This window comes from Sparus aurata, chromosome 15, assembly GCF_900880675.1.
Source record: "Sparus aurata chromosome 15, fSpaAur1.1, whole genome shotgun sequence".
NCBI lineage: Eukaryota > Metazoa > Chordata > Actinopteri > Spariformes > Sparidae > Sparus > Sparus aurata.
The window spans coordinates 9,873,894-9,894,868 of NC_044201.1; the positions used below are offsets into that span (position 1 = coordinate 9,873,894).

Sequence of the window (20,975 nt, forward strand, 5' to 3'; positions counted from 1 at the left end):
TACACGTAATCATGGAGTTAAAGTCTTTCTCTTTTTGCCGTCCTGCTGACATCCCACGTTAATACACATCCTCACGCAACGAGAGAGAGGTGCAATATCTCCAAAATGCTGCGAGCTTTCTTTGATGCGCAAGGTAATTGGGTAGAATTAATGTAGATAAATTTCTGTGAACTTGCAGCTTATCGTACCGTAACGGTCAATTTAACAAGTGAGGCATAATTGTGTCTGCAACCAAAGTGGAGCCGCATGAAAAAAAAAAGAGAAAAAAAGCACGAGACCGTCTCACATTAGTGCTAAATTACATATATTTCATTCAGAGAGGTGACCCCCGGTTGTGCAAATGAATATTGAATACTACTTTCTATCTGGAAGGTTTACATAACACTTTCATACCCACTCCATGCGCAATGATTAATTTATGAAAGACAAATCAGCATTAATCACAGCTTCATTACGCATTTCTTTTTCAAATCATGTAACAGGGTGACAGTGGATTCAAAAAAGACTCCCTTGAGTCAATGTGGGTTTCTGTTCAGTGAGTGGATAGTTATATACTGTAGATTAAAGCTGTGGCTCTCCCAAGTTTTTCCCACCAAGGACCACTTAACTGACACCAATTAGACCACAGAACCCCCTTTTCGTGAGATGTAGTCCCAGTCGACCGTCTGATTAGAATCTTGCTAATAGATGCTTCTTTGTGCATAAAAACCCATGACGGCTTAAATTCTGTCGTTGTGTTGCATGCGGATGAAATAAGTGAAAATGAATTATTCCCCTTTTTGCTGGGGATCCCATGAAACCCCCTGGAGGACCCCTGGAGGTCCCGGGATCCCACTTTGAGAGCCACTGGTTCGCAGTCTACAGCAGGCCTATTCGATTCTGGCCCAGAAGCAACCTCTGAGGGGCCCAGCATACATCAATCTGATATACATGGCAAGATATGTAAACTACATTCATAGGATACAATTTTTCTTGATGTCTCATACACATATGATATCATAGATGTGATGTATATATAAGCTGCCATTTATTAACATTTGGATAAAGGTTATCAGTCATCATGGTAAGTCTGTGGTAAGTGCTGTATCATAGGCAGCTTGTTTCAGTTTCTTGAGGATGTTTCACCTCTCATCCAAGAGGCTTGTTCAGTTCTATCTAACTGGAGGGGAGCTGGCTCAACTTACAATGCTGTTCCGAATTCCCTCCCCAGACAGCTCAACAACCATTCACACCTGGGCTCAGCTAGCTTTAGAAGCTCAGACAAAGGTTGGTTTGACCAACAACCCACAAGTGGCCCTAACTCTGTAAGGACACTCCCACACAGAGTTTAGAAGCCTGCAACTCCCCTCCAGCTAGCTAGAACTGAGGAAGCCTCTTGGACACATTAACGCCATTTGCATTAACGTTGTTGGCATTACCGAAAGTTTTGAAAGAACATTTCAAATGCTGTAAATGTCTTTTTGAACATTAAAATCTGGCCCAACTGAAATTATAATTGAATAGACTTGGTACACAGATAATGGTAAATGTTGTCCCTTTAGATTGCGATATCTTTAATTAAATAAAGTTAATCAAAAATCATTGTTTGGGGGTAAGCATTACAGTATTACAATACTTTAAGCAGTAACTGACGAATTGAATGTGTGCCAAATAGGATTTCAGAAATACTATTACAGTAACTCCAGTAATATGTTATCACCAGAAGTAAAGTATCATCCACACCACATTACTTCTGCCACTACGCCACCAGAAACATATCCCCTGCAGAAGAATTTTGTAGGCTAAATTACAGAATGGCTGCTGTCAGACTATTTTGGGGACATAATTACTTTAATTTGAGTTTATCCCAGAAAAGGCCACAGCGTAATAGTCAAGTGCAATCTTTGTATGGTGAAGAAGCTCTCTCCAGTGAGAAAGAGTAATGAACTGCAATAAGCCTGATCTTCTGTGCTCTGATTAGCCACTATGAAATAACATTACTCTCTTCCATTTTATAATGCCTGGCCATGCTTTTACACTTATTTTGGTGAAAGTAACACAAAAGTAGTGTAATCAGTAACACAACGCTCTACACAGACGTTGATATTGTAGAGTAACTTATTCCTTACAATACATCTTACTCAATATATTTACATATTTATAAGTCAAATCTGGTAGCCATGCTGATGATACCCAAATTCGTTGGGGACCCAACACAGGATGAATATCGCTCCTAAAGAACGTAGCAATAACATGATAACACTGATCTCACTTCACATTTTCAATCTCATATCAGGGGTCATGAAATCCTAGCAGTCATATCAGAATTTATATGGCTTTGACGCCCCTCAAATGTTACATTCATCATGACAGGGGGGCTGGCACTCGAGTGAAGGTGTTAGACAGCTGCGGCGGAGGTGTTCAGTGGTGGGGATCACGAGGTGTTACACCACATAATCATATGGAAGCTGGCTTTAAATCACGTAACCGCTGAACACTCAAAAGCTCCCGAAAAAAGCCACGCATATGACAGCGTCCACGGGGACATGATGCCACCGCAAAGTTAAGAGACCTTAAAAAGTACCTTTAACAAAGCCGAAGACTCGTATAAAAATAAAGCGGCCGTGGCTGGATACTTTTACAATGAGCTAAACTGTATTTTATGTGATACCACCAGCTATGAGCCACCGGAGCCGCATGATGACGATGGGCCGATATGGGAGCGACTTTATGACGCCTTCAAGTGTTTACCATGTTTATGAGAAGACACCATTTGAGAGACCCGCTGATGCAATATTCATGACTGATGTAAGTGGACTCACAGAGTGGGTTCACGAGTACCCTATGCTGATTCCAGAGGTCTATCTGAAAGCAGTCAATGCTGCCTCCATTTCATTATTATATTTCTAGATAGCCTTCTGAAGCACATGTGGGCAAGTTTAGATAGGGAAGCTGGTCACACTGATACAACATCCACCAGACAACAAACTGCTATGAAGTAAGCCATATTTCAGTACTAGAAGCTTACTTTTTGAACATGACCTCGGTTAAAAATGAAGCAGTAAGACTTTCAAATTCAAACCGAGGTCTTGCACCCTGACTCAGGCAGGAATCAACAAATATTCTGTATAAAGAAATCTCCTCTCTCTGCTGTGTATTGGCTTCCAGTCTAACCTGCCAAAGGTAACAGTGGCTATGACTTGTTTATCACTCATGGAGGGCTCCAGGGTGCGTCTGTTTTGGACGCACATGCACCCAAAAAATCTCCCGGATGCGACCGAACCTTATTAAACGGCCGTTTGAATTCAACAAATGCTACTTCATTTCGGTAGAATTTGTGTGTAGCGCCGCGCTGACATCTGCTAAACTGCCCGATGAGACTCGGCAGTCAAGACTGGAAGCAGTTAGCAGCTAACTTCACCGAGGTCTGCAGCTGGGGCACGCGCGTGTGCGGAGTGTGGGTTTCAACCCATCACGAGCTCCTCTGTGGGTTCACAATGTCGAGTCGCATCAACTTTATTCTTGTGGCCTAAAAATCACTCACTCGATTTTGCCTCAAAGGGTTTTACAGTCTGCACTTCAGACAACCCTTGACAACCGTAGACAGCTGGCTACAATGAGAACTTTACATAATATCATGCTGCTGGCTTGTGTGAGTTTTCTGCTTTTCCTGCTATATATAATTAATTCGAAGGGCCCTATGCAGTTTTCGGGCTTAAGTTTGAGTCAGTATAGAAAGATCTTCACTGACAGATTTGTTTTATGCCTAAACAACTAAATAAACAACGCAACTGCAATCTGTTTTACTTCGTTTAAATGCAGCAGACCCAGCCACCTTTTGTAGCGGCAAACCTTGTTTTCAGCTTGTTCATTCAAGTATGGAAAAAATAAATATGTCTAAGTTTCTTTTATTACCTCATTAATATTGTCAGTAAACACAATCCTTCGTCTAATCTGTGTACAAATCTAATTCTGTTTAATCTGACCGGTGCAGAGCGCAAACTAACACCAAAACACATTCATCCACTCTATCTTTTTAAAATCTCGTTAATAGATTAGTCTTTCCTAAAAGTTGGCAAATGGTCAAAGGCAACCGACATGCAATATAACCACAGCAAAGATACCTGGGTAATAAATGTGTAACCGAGAGAAAAAAAAAAAAAAACAAGGAAAAAGAGAAACATCTTGGCATCTCAAATTAGAAGACCATAAATCACGTTGAGGGAGGGGGTGGCGTGTTGAGCCTGTGGGAAGGTTGAGCCCCTCTCTGCGTTGTTGAAAGTGAAAAACAAAATTATTAATTTAATAACAAATATAGGTGTTGTTAATCAAATTAATGAGCCAGAGTGAAAAGACCAGCCTGTGATTAACAAGTGAAAACTAGCTTGCCGCTACTTACCCGCCTGCCATTAAGAACATTATTCGCCAAGCGTGATCATCTTGGCAAATAATGTAACAGGTGTGCCTGTTTTTAATGGGAGCGCCTGTTCTTCATTCATAAAGCAACTGCTGCTAATGAAACAAAAAGTGTTAGGCCAGCTTTAAAAGCATTTGGTTATTCTTGTCATGATGGCGCTGTCATGACTTCTGTAAGTGATCAAAGGCACAAATAAATGCATTGAAAAGTCACACAGGCCATGATTTAGCTGTATATCCTACAGGCAGCAGTTAAGGGATTTTTCGCACATATGAACCAACAAAATCTGAAACTAGTGCTGGTTTACTGGGTTGATAGCATCAGGAACAACACAAAAACTAGAATGCCACTGAAAAGGGCTTAGATCTCCGCCCAGGCCCAACTGTCCACTTTAAATCAATCAACCCTAAACCCATATCACAGTCGACAGTCCTGTACCACCCATAACTGCTTAACCATAATTTAAGCTACTCACTGAGTTACCTGAGATCTATGCATTATTCCCTTAAGATTATTGCCCTGTCTCGCATTCATAAAGAAAGTTAGAAAAAAAACCTTTGATCCGACCCATTTTCTGGCTCTGCACCAATATTCATTGGGGTCTATTCTTGACTGAGACCCATCCTCCACCCAAGCTTCATGAAAATGAGTTTAAGCAGTTAATCAACTAATCAGCTCAAGCTAGCCAACCAACCAACCCCACCTTAACTCCACCTACTAAAAGCTTTATTAACAATTTATTAAGCAATTGTAAATGTTTATAACCATTTGTTGCGACTTTATAATCGCGATCTGAATAACATATACAGATTTACTACACAGTATTCATTAACCATTTACAATAGTATAAACATCAGCTGCAAATTTACAAAAACAATTGCTTAATAAATGTTTATAAGGAATTTCATTTTTAACAGTGAAATGACCATTAACCAATGTTTAATTAACTCTTAATGTACTTAATAATTATTATAAAGTGTTTCCAGAGCATGCCTTAACATAAGCAGGATACAAACAGAAGGCATAATTAAGATTTAAGTCAGAAACTATCCAATCAACACAGGCACTGAAGTAAGAAAGAGCGTAATAATGAGCTTGGGGTTGTTCTACAATGGCAGTGCCAAAGCAGAGAGCTCCAGAAAAATAATGTCAAGTTTAACCCGGATCAGCTCTTGCTGGAACGACTCATCCATGGTGGCTAATCAAACATGTGCGAGCGCACACTCCTGTTAGTAATTTGTAACATGAACGCCACATTAATTAGTGTTTACCCCGCGATCACGGCAATGAAAGATAAAATGTCTGCGGCTGTGATAACTTTCTCCCCCACGATGTTATTAACTGCTGTGCCGTGTTGTGGCACCCACTAACCCTTCAGACTGAAAGACCTATTATTCAAAAATGGAATTCCTGGACTATCTTTCATGTCATTGTCTTTATTTCATGTCTCACAAGCTCCTGAAGCAACATCCCACCAACGCAGACCCTTGAGTTGTTTTTTTCCAGTCTGAACGCCCACTTAATTGACACCGAAAAGAACAATATTGCACAAGTAGGTTAAGCCTCGAATCCACCTGATTCCAGAAAAGTTAGAGATAACATTGTTACTTACATAAAGTGAACAGATTTACCAATACATTTCTCAGACTAAGATCAAACAAATAATGTTTTTTGCACATTTTAAACTCATTGACATTCATGAACAGAGCAGTGTATAACTAGTTGTTATGGATTTCTATGAAAACAAGTGAATGGAAGATATCTGATGCATTTGATTGTTTACTCGTTGATGCTGAAGTCATGCATGCCAAATTGTACTGCTTTAATTAACATTTTAAAATGTCCAAGGAGAAGGGGATAAAAAAAGACCAATGATAATGAGTTAGAAATGCTAATTTAAGAAAGTGGCTGCAGTAAGGGTTGATTTGACTGCAGGCGGGTCAGGTTACCTCCGACACGGGGTGCGACACGTACTCCTCCAGACGCTGAGCTGTGCCATTATCTGCAGCTATTTCAATCATACATGACCCTCCTTGTTTGCCGACAGGCAGATTGTATCTGTCAAGAGAGAGAACAGAGAGACGCCGGGGTCAGTCAGAAGGGCTGCGATATCTGATTCTCACTATAAATCCAGCAAAGCATGAAAAACATTGTGATGGAGAGACAGACAGAGCAGTCACAGTAGTGGAGCCACTAATGCGACCATTGAGACCATACTATAAACTGACAATCCATGACTTCTTATGCATATTTTCTGGGAGGCTTTGTGCATTGGTAGATTGGGTTGGAAGCAATGGTGCATTTGTAGCCTGCGCTAACGCCCAAAACCCAGGAGAGACAACAAAAATAGAGAACAGCTTCCACAGCTGGATTTAAATAATAAGTCCAGAAATAGGGGTTTCGGCTTCTGTGCTGCCATGATATTCTTTAAGCAGATAGGAAATTCACATAATAATGGCTCTAAATAGCATACAGATAAACCGCAGACCCCGAAACAGTCACAAGCAGGTTAAAGGATAAATTCACCCAAAAAAGGAAAATTCTGTCATTTTATGCTCCACCCCCCCTGCTGATGGAAAGCTGGGTGGATTTTCACAGTCCACCAAACATTCCTGGTTCTTAACAGCAAATCATCGCTGCAGGATTCTCCTAAACAACTAAAGTAGATGGGGACTTGTTTTAAAATGACAAAGGACAGCCAAAAATAAACATGAAAAGGCTCCATACAGCTCAGTCAGTTCATCCATCATCTCTCTGAAACGCTGAGATCCCAAGTTGATTGGAAATGACGTTATTTACACCCCTGACACGGGGTTAAGCTCGTGCCCCCACTTCAGATGGTGTGTGTGCTAACAGTTTTAGCTTAGCAGCTACAGATAGGATTATGTCTTTAAACATGGATTTAAATAACGTCTTTTCAAATTAATTTAGGATCGCAGCACTTCAAAAGAATTGGGTTAGGTCAGGGGAGCTGTATGGAGCCATGCTTTGTTTTTTTTATTTTTTTTTTGTGTTTTTAAGTTGTTTAGGGGAACGCTGCACCCTCTTTTGGCGATGAAGCTACAGCTTCCATCAGCATGGGGCCGAGGAAGGATAGGGAGATAATGACTGAATTAACATAGTACATGATATGCATAACTAGTTCAAACAACACATAACAACAACAATAATACAAGTAATAATAATAAAATAATAATAATCATAAAAATAAATAAAAGCAAACAAATCTGCCTGCACAAATATTAGCATGAGTGCTCATTATGTCATTCAGGATTAATTAATTATAAAAATGAGGGCACATACCAGATATACATTATAAACCTAATGAGTAGGAAGACAATTTTATCATTTGACCCCCTGTGTCTCTCTGGGGAAATACTCAGTTGCACTAGTCATTAATGTTGCAGCCATAATGTTAAGTAGCTGGTCTACTTGTGTCATATTCCTGCTTTGGCAAAGTCAAGTGATTCCCTCTCTCCAATTCATCATTGGCATTTACACAGGCAATGTGCAATCGCAGCCTCTTTACAAGGGCTGCACATTATGCAAAGGGTCCACACTGTGCACATAAACACATTTCTGCTGAAGAGTAATCTATATGATACACCTCGTTTCTTGTTCCACTGGTTTATTCATCATTGGCCCGTAAACATGTAACAAAGCTAATGCATCTGTGATCTGCAAAAATCTGATTGTGCGGAATGAATTCACCTACTCTTTGCGGTCGCACCGCGGTTGATGAGGTAAAAACCCTCAAAAGCCTGCTTTAATGGCCAGATGGAAACAATCAGGGCAATCGCCCTCCTGCTAATTTGAAACAGCATTCCAGGACGCCTCCCTGAGGCAATCACATGCCTACAACTTCAGGTAGGACTAATTACAGGTATGTAAATCACCAGAGCTCTGTTTTGTACACACACCCACACACACCCACACGCACACACACACACACACACACACACACACACACACACACTTATGAATGATGGATTATGAGACATTTATGTGCAATACAATCTGATGTCCAGAGAAAACATCCATCTCCTTGGGGTGCGTTTCAGAGGTCATTTCTAAAATAAACCTCCCGGCCACATTGTTTATTTTCGAGTCCCACGACTGCAGCATGATCCCGATGAAAGGACTGATATAATCCAACACTGCAATTGTTGTTGAGGCATGAAACATCACAACACAGTTACGAAAATCCCTCTTGCAAAGAGAGAGAGAGAGAGATACAGTTTTTTGGTGCTTACAACAGTAGCTTTTTGATTCGGCCCGCTAATGTTGCACAGGCTGTCCTTTGAGACGGGGAGAGCATGCTCACTAAGCAAACAGGATGATGTTACTTGATGAGCTCTCGTGAGCACATTGAATGCTCCACCGGGCTAATTTACATTGGTCTTGCTCTGAGGCAGAAATGACTATTTATAAAGATGACTATGACTACTTTACTTGGTCTAGTAGCTGGAATAGCGAGGAATACGCCCCACAGCTCCACATCAACATTACAAAAACACACACACACAGACATACAAATTCAAAACCACAATGGATTACACTACACAAACAAACATATGAGCGAATCAGAAGAGGAAAGAGAGGCCGGGGTTTTGTCTAACGCTGAGATGAGGCACGATGTAATTTCTTATTGGGCTCCCTGTACACCATTCAGCGCCGGGTCTCGCAGGACCAACACGAGCAAATTCCCAACTTGAGGAAAACAAACAAAAAACGTATGAATATTTCATATTTGCTCCACACACACACACACACAAACAGAACCACGATATGGCTGTGATCATTCCTCCTTACTCCATCATCATTTATGCATTTCTTCATCTGGCTAATGCGCTAATCATAAGTGATTTGTCATCTCTAACGTGCTCATTTAGATTGCATTGTGTGTGTGACTAATTCAGTGCAACTGCATCGCGTCAACTTTCACTGAAACGTTGCTTCCGTGTGTTGAGCGGGCCCTGCACATATTTTTCAGCACAGCACCTTCACGCAAAGGTGTTCGTGGGCGCTTGCCTTTACAATCCTACTTTGAACGTGCCTCCTTCACGGTCCCCCCTGCAGGAAAATTAATAATGAGGGAGGATCATCATTAAAATATCACTATTGCATAAAACATCTGAAAGTATTGGCAACAGATGGCAGTAAAACATCATGCACTGCACCGGTGCCCTTGCAACAGTTTTCACTCCGGCTGATCGGGAATGTGTATTTTCTTTTGTGTCTTATTATTCTCATCATAATTCAGATTCTTACAAAAAGCTAATGATAATGTGGAATAAGTTGATGGTGATTTTATAATTTGCTGGTCTTTCAGTGATTGAAAGTCAAGAGTGTATTAGTTCTGCACCTAGAGACAGCGCTCAGTAGTGTTTCATACCTGCAAGCAGACAGTAAATGGATCAATCATATCACATATTTAAGGAAGGCGAGTGAGGACCAACTGTTTAGTTTCTTTTTGGCACGACAGGGAATAGAGTTACACATCAGATATGACTGAAAAGAGAGAAAATGACACCCCTTTACTGCATGTTTAATAATCACGTGCAGGCAGATTTTCACCTACTGCACAAGATGTACGGACGGATGTATTTGTTGGTTTCTCCGTAAGTGCAACTAGCCCTGTATCAGACATTAATCTACACCTACATTGACTGTAATGCCTGCTCTGGCTCTGGTGCAGTGACTTCCTCACACGCAGCACTGCAGCATTTGCTGCATAATTTGTGCTGTGACTGGCAAGCCTCAATTAATTTGGGTAGCCTGTGTTCTATCATTATATCTCCGGCAATACAATTAGACGGCACACAGTGAGCCTCTTGGCATTGTGGGGCTTCACAAAGGAAATTCCCAGTAAGCAGGCAGGGCGGCTGTTTGCTTCTTCAATGAATCTTTTATGGGGGTACTTGTCAATACAACACTGAACACTGTGTGATTGATGAAACATACGCTACCTCAGATCTGGCATTGTGTCAAGACGATATGGATGCAAAAACAAAACGCCTCATATTAAGAGCTCACTTCTCACCCACGTGCACATATGGCATGGCACGTGTCCAAATAAATGTTGCATCCTTCGTCACTCTTCCAGCAATTGGAACCCAGTGGGGAAAGTGTAAAGATGGGCTTTTTCCTCTGTCCTCCGAGTTCTTCTGAAAAAGTAATCGATGGCTGTTTACTAATTGCTCTTGCAAATTACAAGGTGATTACTTCATCCATTACTCGGATAAACACTAATTACAGCAGCGATTATTTTACTTTTGAGTTACCTATAACCTTACACACACAGCAATGTGTACAAAAATGCAAAGCAAATCGGTGGACACAGTCCTCTTAGTTCTTATTATTTTGTTATTATGTTATTAGCAGGTAAGGTGAGTTACAGACGTAAACAGGGGTTTCTGACCTGGAAAGAACTTAAACTCTTAAACTTTTCTTCCTGTCCTGTGACATTCATTCAAAGAGCTCTGAAATATTCCCCTCAAGCTTTAAATTCTTTTTAGCATTTCTTCCAACAGCACTTACTTCGTTCCTCCCTCGTACAGCAACTGTTGCTAAGCAACATTTCATACTTGCATTTTTACATCAATGGTCAGTGAATAGACTATTAAAAATAAGCTTTTAAAGAGTCATGAAACGGAAAGAGTGCACTCAGTAGAGTGCAGATCTCCAGCAGGTGTGTCTGAGGACACACAGTATGTGTGGGAAGCAGGGAGTGAAGGGCAGGCTGGGTGTCCAGCGTGTGCATGTCAGTTGTGGAATGAAGAGGAGACATTATGCAAGATCCAAAACACCAGTGATGTGTAAATGTCCATTCCAAAGTAAAAAATGCCCCAAAAAGAATACACAAACGGTCACTTCACTGCAAAATATAGTTTGAAATAAGATTTCAAACTGCAGCAGTTGTTGATCAGCTGCAGCTCCGACCAGAGAGTCAACAGATAACTTCACCAACAAATTAAAATTCAATCATTATCCACTCACCCCAATGTCAATGAAAAGTCAGATTTCATAGTCCACAAAACATTTCTGGAGCTACTGAAGTAGTCTTTTCTAATCAATTTGGGATCTTGGGGCTTCTAAAGGCTTGGGTTATGCTGTACGAGCTGTATAGAGACATTTTATGTGCTGTTTTGGTTATTTTTCATATTCTAAGTTCTGTTTCTCCATCTACTTCACTTGATCAGGAGAATGCTTCAGTACTGTTCTGCTGTGAAGCTCCAGGAATGTTTCATGGACAACAAAACTTCACCCAACTTTCCCTCAGCATGGGAGGGAGTAGATAATAACTGAATTCTTATTGTTGGGTGGCAGTCAATGGTAGTATAAAACTGAGCAAAAATGTGATTACACACACTCACCAACGCTGCCAAACGCTCGTTCCCCCTCCAGGCAACTGTCAGGATTCAATGTGTAATGCAAATATTAGAATTTCCACTGGTTCAATAACTGATCACTGAAATTTAAGCAAAAAACATGATTCATTAAATTGAAGTTAAAAGTAACAGCGACAGCAGCATTCCAACTAATTTATTAATGCATCACCCACAGCACAGTGGTTTCAATATTTTAGATGTGCTGCGCTGTGTTGTGTGTGGACTTTTAAAGCAACAACACATCATTGCTCCGGGACGTATGAGACTTGAGGCAGAGGAGAGCGAGTGATTCAGAAATGTATGACCGATGGAGAAAACATCAGTAACAAACCTTTTAAAGAGACAGATTCCACCGTAGGAGAGGAATGGCAGGAATCTGTGACGGTTTTTATTCTGGAACACTGAATTTCTACTTATGCCTACAGTGATTGTGCTTAATACAGACATCTACAAATATGCAGAAAGACCTGGGGTGGTACTGCTTACTCGTCGCAGTGAGTTTTACTCAGCCTGCAAAAAATGTTTGTCCAACGTCTTCTGTGGCTCTGGAGGAGCCGTGAAAAAAGAATGTGACAATGTAAACGGGGGGCGAGGGATCTCGGATTGGGCCACAAATTCAAGCCCTCTCCAGCACACCAGTGCTACAAACATCTATGCCTCTGCTTTATCAATCATCCATTAGTTAGTGGATTGATCCCTGGCTCACCCTGTCCATGTGTCAATGTGTCCTCGAGCAAGACACTGAAACCAAATTGCTCCTAAAAAGAAATTCATTCCACAAAAAGTCGCATTAAGCATTTTAAATCGAATTCAAAGTTAGACCAGAAGCAATTTAAGAGAACTATGAAAAGACATGCAACAATCATTCTTTCCCAATCACCAGTTAAGCATATAGCTGAGGTATTTTGGGTCCTTTACTCTCTGTGATCAAGCATTACATTGACATGTTACCAGCATCCATCAAAGAAGTTCAGAAAACTGCAAGGAAATTGCAGATGTAATGGCCAGGTATTGATGCACAACTCCTACAGACACAAAATAGCTAGTGCATTTTTAAGCAGAAATCATATGACAGTCTACAAAGACATCAGCATGAACATCAAAACCCACGAGACGCCAGACACAAAATCCTCTGTCATAAAAAAGAATTTTCCCCGTAAGTCAGAACCATACTTGAGACACTACTTCTATTCCTTTGACTGAAGGAAAAAAAAAAGAAAAAGTACCCACAAAAGTGGCATAAATTTGAATAATCGTATCTGCCAGGGACTGACTGAGTTCACCTGTGACAAGGGAAGAAATGTGATGCCGCAGAATTGCTGTGTGTCGTCCTTGTTAATCTTTGACTGTGTGTGAATGTAAATGGCTCCTAAGAGTGAATGCTAAGCACGACGGGATTCAACCAATAATGTCAACACCCTCACAAATGACCGGGGGAGCATTTGGAGTCTGCCACTCTGGAACTTTAATCGTGGCAGAATTGCTCCGAACGTCCCCCGAGGAAAACTCACCAACATGAAAAAAACACGAAAAAGAACAACAAGCCAACAACAAACATGTCCTACCTAATGAAAAATGACACAGCCTCCCCCCCGTGCACACTCCCCTTTGTGAAATTAGACAGCAGCACAGTTGTGGCCTTTTGTCTTGCCAACTTTTACAGCCAATGTCAAAGTGTTACAGATGGCTTGTTGATTTTATTGTAAAAGAATGTTTCCAGCGACAGAAGACATACTTTAAACTGGAAATATGTTAGAATCTCAGTCGAAAAGCACTCAAAACTCAACCGCAGTGTGAATCAACAGCAGTGTTGACATCATGATGTCTACAGTACATATTGTGTTGCAAATACCTTCTGAAGTTAGCATGCTAACCAGCTAGCCCAGCTGGTCCTGCTCCAAAGCCCCTATGCTAGCAGTATGTCCTGACATTAACACTCCCCCCTGTCAATACGCATCCCAGTTCAAACCGCTAGCTGCACTGCTAATTGAGCTAAGGGTAGCTATAGTTAGCAGCAGTTGGCAGTTAATCTGGTGATATGCTGCCCCCTATTTGTTTTGGTTACGAATGTGACAGGTGATCAATTCTTAAATATTGCACCTTTAATGATAATGAAAATGCTGTAATGATAATGTCTTGGGTGTTTCACATCTACCGTCAGTCTGCCTGTCTGTTAGACATTCTTTGACTAGACAACACACTGCACTGTAGGACCATCAGCGTCAGAATATAACTATTGTCAGCATGCCTATATATATAAGCGATAATATCCTACATTTCTCTATCAAAACATGCTGTTTCTACACAGACCGCAGCGTTTAAATTAAAAACAAATTGAAGTTCTTTTCTGCTCTTTTTGAAGAAAGGTCTGCCAAGATTTCAGGTATTTCAGTTTTGGACCAATTTAGTTCTGTAAAGCTGCTACGCAAAAAGGAAAAAAAAATGTGATACATTCAATAATGTTAACTGTCTGTACAGGCTGCTAAATTCTTGATGAAATATTCTGAATGCCTTTCATCTATTCAGTGTTGTAAGTGGCTTTGATGGAACTGCAGATAGGGATGGGTCAAGGCAACCTGAAATTCCTGCACAGCGTTGAATTCTGTGGAGGTTTGAAATATACATATTTTCTGATGTGTTGACATTTATTACCTAAATGGTGTTGATACTGGAGCTGTTTGAGCTGGAGCAACAGCTGTTTAGACCACCCACTAGAGGGCTTTTAACGTTGTTTAAATAAACCCTCCACATTGTTTAATGTGTTGTTTTGTGCTCATCATCACAACCACTTGTGGCAGCAATTATGTCATTATCAAAACTACAGTGCATAACAGCCCAGCGTGGATAAACACCAAGAAATTGAGGCACCACTGTTTGTCATAGCGCAGTGTTGTATGCTTAACCGAGGAGTCATATCACTTTTTCATGTTGACAATTGTGCATCAGGGCAAAAGTCAGTCATCTATGTGTATCATATGAGCGATATCACTGTATGAGAGCAGATATTCCAGATAAGAATGAGAATGTTTGCAAATGGTGAAAGAGAGAAAAAATGAGAGAAAAAGAAAGAGGATGGGTCCGTGCTGCAGAGAAATTTGGCAATTTGTATTTCCCCCGTTTGAAACTAACAGTTAAATAAAACCACTGCCCCGCACTGCACACATGCTGACAGCGAGCTGAAGCAGCTGTATTCGGTGTTGCCAACTACCATCCAAGGAAAGGTATTCACTGCTTAAACATGACTAGATGATGTCACACATTCATTTGCATATGAATAAAATTGCTGAAGCGATCAGGAATAAATAGAGGCACAGCTCGGCATTGGGGCCTCTCTCATCCCCCCCCTGCTCGCTCTGCCCCACGGTGCCTGAGCTTGAAGCATGTGTGTGCACTACAGAGACAGAAGATCAGCTGTGCATGAGGAAGCATTGTGATCACACCTATTTGGATTAGACGAAGGAGTAGTGCAAATGCATGTGGATCAGGTTCAACATTTGATGCCGGATCTGTTGCCAAATCCTTCAGAGTGAACTGTGTTTTTGCTGTTAATCCAAAAGAGTAGCTACGTTCGTTGCTTGTGGCTTTTTAAGAAATAGCTGCACCCGAGGAGGTGTCGAAAATACTTTGCTAAATCTAGTGACAAGTGTGGGAAGTTGGCAGAAGTAATTGCTTTTGATTATTGCATTATTATCTAACTACTACCACCTGACTCCAGCTGAGATGCTGAGATGCAGTTCAATGACTATACACCATGTTACCGTGGCACAGCATAGAAGCATTTAAATACTTGGTTGTTCCTTTGTTGTACTGTGATATGGTATTATTTGATCATGTTATGCATTTAATCTGAAGGTTTCTTAAGAGGAAATAAATTGTGAGCCATGTTTCTTTCTTAGCTGGGATCTAAGGTTTTTTTAATGTTAAAAAAATCATCTTTCTCACAAAATGTAAAGTTATTCTCAGCAAAAGCAGCCCTCTGTAGCAGTACTCTCAATTAGCTCAAATCTCCACTTGTGCTTAGACACCCACAATTTTCAAACAACCTCAACCATACACACCTTATTCAGACTCAATCCAACAAGGTAACAATGCTGCAACAATATTCACCTGCATACATATAAGAGATTTGAAAAAAAATTAACTAATGGAAGTACGTTAAGATTAAAGAGCAGAGGTCCAATCATTGGCCCCTGCAGGACTCCACGCATAATCGGGAGAAGCTCTGATGTGTAACCACCAACTGTCACAAAATAGTCTCCATCCTTAAGGTAGAACCAAAACTGACCCAGGACCACATTTGAGAGAGCAAACCGGTGTTCAAGTCTGTCAATAAGTATGTTGTGGTCAACTGTATTGAATGCAGCAGTTAGGTCGAGCAAGACGAGGGCCGAGACTATACTGGCATCTATGGGAAGGTTAATGTCGTTGAGAACATCTCCCGCTCAGTTGTGTGGGATAATTGTGCAGACTGAGCTGAATACACACAGATACTCATGTCTCTTATCAGGACCCGAAGTTTTAGTATCATGTGATCCAAATTATGGAGTGGTTAGATAGCCAGGTTTGACAATACAAATGAAGGTGAGTGAAACCTTTCCCAGATCATATCAATTTCTTAAGTATAAGAGGCAGAAAATCACAGAGTCAGTCAGCAGGTGTAGGTTTTTCTACTGTATGTGGTCGAGAATAGAGGATCTCAGGCACTTACAGGAAAACGCTACACAACAATCTACTAAAATGGCCAATTTTATCAGCAGAGTGCATGTCAAAGGTTAATGATCCTAGATCTCACTGTGAGCTATCTGTAAGTGATCTACAAGACGCCCACATGGTAACAGCCACTGAATCATTGATTTCTTAAAAATAAGTTTGACCTTGTACAAAAAGGAGCAAAATATATGTGTATAATTTTCAGTTAGTCTGTCAATGCACTTTGTAAATTGGGATTTTGTTGTTCTGTTCTGTACATGCAACATCTATTGCATGTCTGTCAGTCCTGGGAGAGTGATCCCTCCTGTGTGGCTCTACCATCTCTTTTTTTTCCATAATTTGTGTCACTCAACTTGAGAAGCTAAGGACAGAGGATGTCGCTCCCTGTACAGACTGTAAAGCCCACTGAGGCAATGTGATTGTGATTTTGGGCTATATAAATAAAATTGATTTAATTTGATTGAATTCAATTTTCTGAAGAAAAGCTGACTTTTAGTTATCACCATGCCAAAACAGCACACCGGACAGATTTCTTTGTTTATGTGACTTTGACATTTTCACACGAGTGCGGTTTGGAGGCATTAAAGATTAGGTTTTGCCTGAAGTGGCGAGCTTTCATAGAAGTTCTGTATTGTACAAGGGCTTTATCAAGAAGTCCATGATGTGCAACCTTGTGTAAAATCTCTTTTTTGATTTCATGTTTTATATCTTCTCCATTCCATTTTTAGGCTTTTGAAAAACTGAGTGAAGAAAGTTGCAATTTACTTCTATAAAATGGCAGTTTCAGTGAAGGAACACAATTGTTGAAGTTGATTGACTTGAATCCTTTCTTTGTTAAAGACACAAGTTCTGAACACTGCGGATGTAACAATACCAAAAACTCGATATCATCACGACATATTGTCCTTGGTGCAATATTTATAACAAAGAAAACAGGAGAGACATACCTGATCGTGATCGTCATCCATCTGTTATTATTGATGTTCTGTCCTACAGCTGCATTCAAAACATGGCTGCCACCGCACCCAAGTTCAGCAGCAGGGCTTCCATCTTGAAGGAACAGGTGAAGAAACTGATCCCCAAAGTTCTGCTCCTGAGCTGAAAAGGTAAGAAAATACGGTTAGTCATGAGTCTCTTTTTCCTTACGACTAAATTCAATACATTATGTAAGCTACATTATTTATGACATTACTTCAGGCTTAACTCTCCAGATACTGAATACAGAAAACGAGTTCCCTTGGTGTGTGTCAAATGTAATAAAAATGTTTAAACAAGACGATGATGGAGACACCGGTTGGAAAAAGGTCTGACGTGAGCGTAGTGGTGAGGGATTAAATTATTGTCAAGGAGTTGGATGGACAAACAAGACATCTTATATTTGCCTTTAACTGACTTTATGGGCTGTAAATCCATCTGTCCTTCTACACAACAAGCAGCTGAACAGGACTCTTGCTGGACAGGAGTTCACTAAGAATCTAGTTCCAATATTTGTGCACTCCACATCACATGCCATTACAAGCACTGCTCCATTCTCTTCTTAAAGCATTCAGCTTGGATGGGCCAAAAGTCAGTCACTCTTAGCCGGGTCAAAACTAGCCAGATAACAAAAGAGGCAATAAAAAGTGAGAATTCTACCCAAAGGGCTTGGACAGCTCTTTTGGAGGGAGCTGAAGAACTGAAATCGATTCTTACAGAGCGACAAAGGAACTTCCACCTGCAGGTGCTTGTAGAAAATGAGACAAGAAGAGCCTGTTCTAGTAGCACCTGCAAGAAAGTAAATACAGGGCTCCTTTTCCCCCTTACACCATCTATAGAAACCAAAATGATGTACCACAAAGCCCCTCTTGGACCTCAGTGTCAGCACCAACCTAGTTAGACAGAGAAGCAATCTCTGACTGGGCGTCATTATCAAGCGCTGTCCACCTGTGATAATGATCATAGTATGAACCAGGAGCTATTCTAAGATAACCTTCAGCTTTACTTGATGCCTCAGTGAAGGAAAGGGTTATTTTTTTTGATAACTGTGGCATCTGTGCAAATATCTCCAATTGTGGACTGTCAAGGGTTAGCAGAAGGCATAGAGTTTTCTGCCTCAAGAGGAAACGATCCACTTCTTCCGCAAACATTGTCATGAGAGTTTCTTGTATCCCATACTGGAGGTGAAAGGTAACAGAACAGGCAACCTTCCACATGGAGTTTTTTTTTCCCCCCTTGGATCACCGTCTGGTCCAATTCTGGCTGGCTAGTAGGAGGATGTTCCTCAGGGGCAAAGCCCTGCATCCTTCCAGCATTAAAGTCAGTGTAGTGTGTCTTTCTTCCCCTCGCACCACACAGTTCTCGTTGCAATGCAGGAGTATGAGCTCAGCATTATGGGTGTCTCATGCAGCTGAGACAGTACGACGGGGGAATGAGAGACAGCAGCAGCATTAATCCTCCAACACAGGCTACTAGGGTCTTCAGGAGAGGGCAGATGGGGAAACGGAACTCACCAGTCTCGCACCACTGTCTAAGAAAACATGAGCAGAGGGCAGGTAACGTAACAATGGCAATCTGTAAAGTAGACAGTGATAGAGAGAGAGAGAGAGAGAGAGAGAGCCCGCCACTCTCGCACCACTGTCAATGAAGACATGGTTGCAGGGCAGAAGACAGAACAGAAATACTTCCCTGTGAAAGACCTAAAATGTTTCACTGTTTTCTAACAAGGTATATATCAGCTGAATTAGACAGAGTGAAAGCAAATCCAAAAATCCAAAGGGAGCTCCTTAGCAGGAGCAACACAAGTATGGATGACCGCTTGAATTGAAAGGACTGCAGAGAAAGGCTTTGGTCTTCACTAAATGTGTGTCAGCTCTCATGAAGTAATGGCACTGGTGGCGGATTTGAACACAAAATGAAAAGTGTACAAAGGCTGGAGTTGTTGTTATTTCAAGGCTGCATGGCAACTGATATGAAAGCTCTTAACAATTCCCCCAGGGTTAAAAGAGCATCTAGGAAATCCAACTCTTTGTCTGAAAGAGGCTGCGCTTAGCCCAATATCCTGAACTCTGATGCATAATACATTTTCTAAGAGGACTTGGGGTTCTTCCCTATCATTAGACTCAACAGGGATTTGTTTAACAGTGCAATAATACTAATTATTGTACCTGAATGGACCACATGAGAAATATAAGAGCATCCACCGTTTACTCATCCTTTGTCTGAGGAAGACCCCTACTCTCCCCGCAAAGACAAAGATGAGAGCAAAGTATCATTATTGGTGTAAAATATTCTTTTAAATGCTTTTATTTGCATGAAGAATTAATTAGTTTACATTTTATCAGAAGGGACGGCTCTGTCTTTTATCAGCAAGTGTATGTCTGTAAAGGTTCACTTCATATGTGGCGTTCCCCAGAATCAATCACTGGTCCCATACTGTTCAGTTAAACCATGCCGCCAGCAGGCTGTATCATCCAAACACGTTTGTTATTTATAAGTTATCCTATTGATACTTAAATATTCCGTTTTCTGTCCCACTGAGACATAAAAATGTCCAACATACTCATGAAACTGAACATCTACTTTGCATTCCTTTTTCAAGTACCACTCAGGTCTGAAACCTGGATATGATTGTTAATAATGAGTCGTATGTAGAACAATAAAAACTGCTTTATCAGAAAAAAACACTTCTTATGTAGGAGGCTTGTTGCTACAGGTCGTTTTTTAAAAAAAAACATGTTGTTGGCTAACTCTTTTCATTGCTCTACCAAAAATGTCCTTGAGCTGACTCCAGCCTTTCAAAAATGCTGGGCTGTTTCAACATGAAAGACACGTTTTGATACCATCTCAGTGGTCACAGGTTTTCTGCTTTTGCTTCAAGTTACATTTTACAAATGATCATAATATTTAACCTTTTGTCAGCAAAAACCCTGCAAGTCTTCATAGTGCATCACTGACATGCACATCATTACAAGGCCATCAGGACCCTTAGTCTATCTGGTTGACTAGTTTTTCCAAGGGTTCTAAATTCCATGCAACCAGCTGCTAAAATTCTGACATTGTATTTAATATGGTCAAATGGTTTAAATCACACTAAAAGTTTCTCTTTCCCATGAATCCAATATAAGTATTTTTTTTATGATTTTTGTTTTATTGTAGTTGAATTGTGTTTTATTTGAATTCTTAGCATACTCCCTCTGCATGTACATATACTATAGTGTTCTTTCATCTTTTGTCTAATCCAATAAACAGCCATGTGATGAGCCCTTTAAGAAATGTGAATTGTTCAGTTTCTTGTGAAAAGTGTTTGAAAGGTTAATTTCATCACGTGCTTTGTGTTGACGCCAAAGTTAAAGGTGGCGTTGAACTGGAACACAATGTACTGAGATGTGTTACAATAGCTTTCCCTACATGGTGGTGTCACCTCTCAATATGCCTGGTGACGGTTGGCTGTTGTCAATTATGCTAAATATAATATAATTGAGTTAACACCCCTGAGTCCC

At 40.7% G+C, this 20,975-nt stretch overlaps 1 protein-coding gene across 7 annotated transcripts in view; it reads right to left on the reverse strand.

The window, feature by feature from the left end:
* Positions 1–20,975, reverse strand: part of eys (eyes shut homolog) — a 313,003-nt gene that overhangs the window by 27,905 nt on the left and 264,123 nt on the right. For all 7 annotated transcript variants that reach the window (XR_003986886.1, XM_030441358.1, XM_030441361.1 and 4 more), the window contains 2 exons: positions 17,445–17,595; positions 6,346–6,454 (listed from right to left, as the gene is read on the reverse strand). Coding sequence is in view for 6 of the 7 variants with exons in the window: in XM_030441358.1 (XP_030297218.1) it covers positions 6,346–6,454; positions 17,445–17,595 (260 nt within the window). In the remaining variant the exon portion in view is untranslated. The remainder of the gene's footprint in view (positions 1–6,345; positions 6,455–17,444; positions 17,596–20,975) is intronic.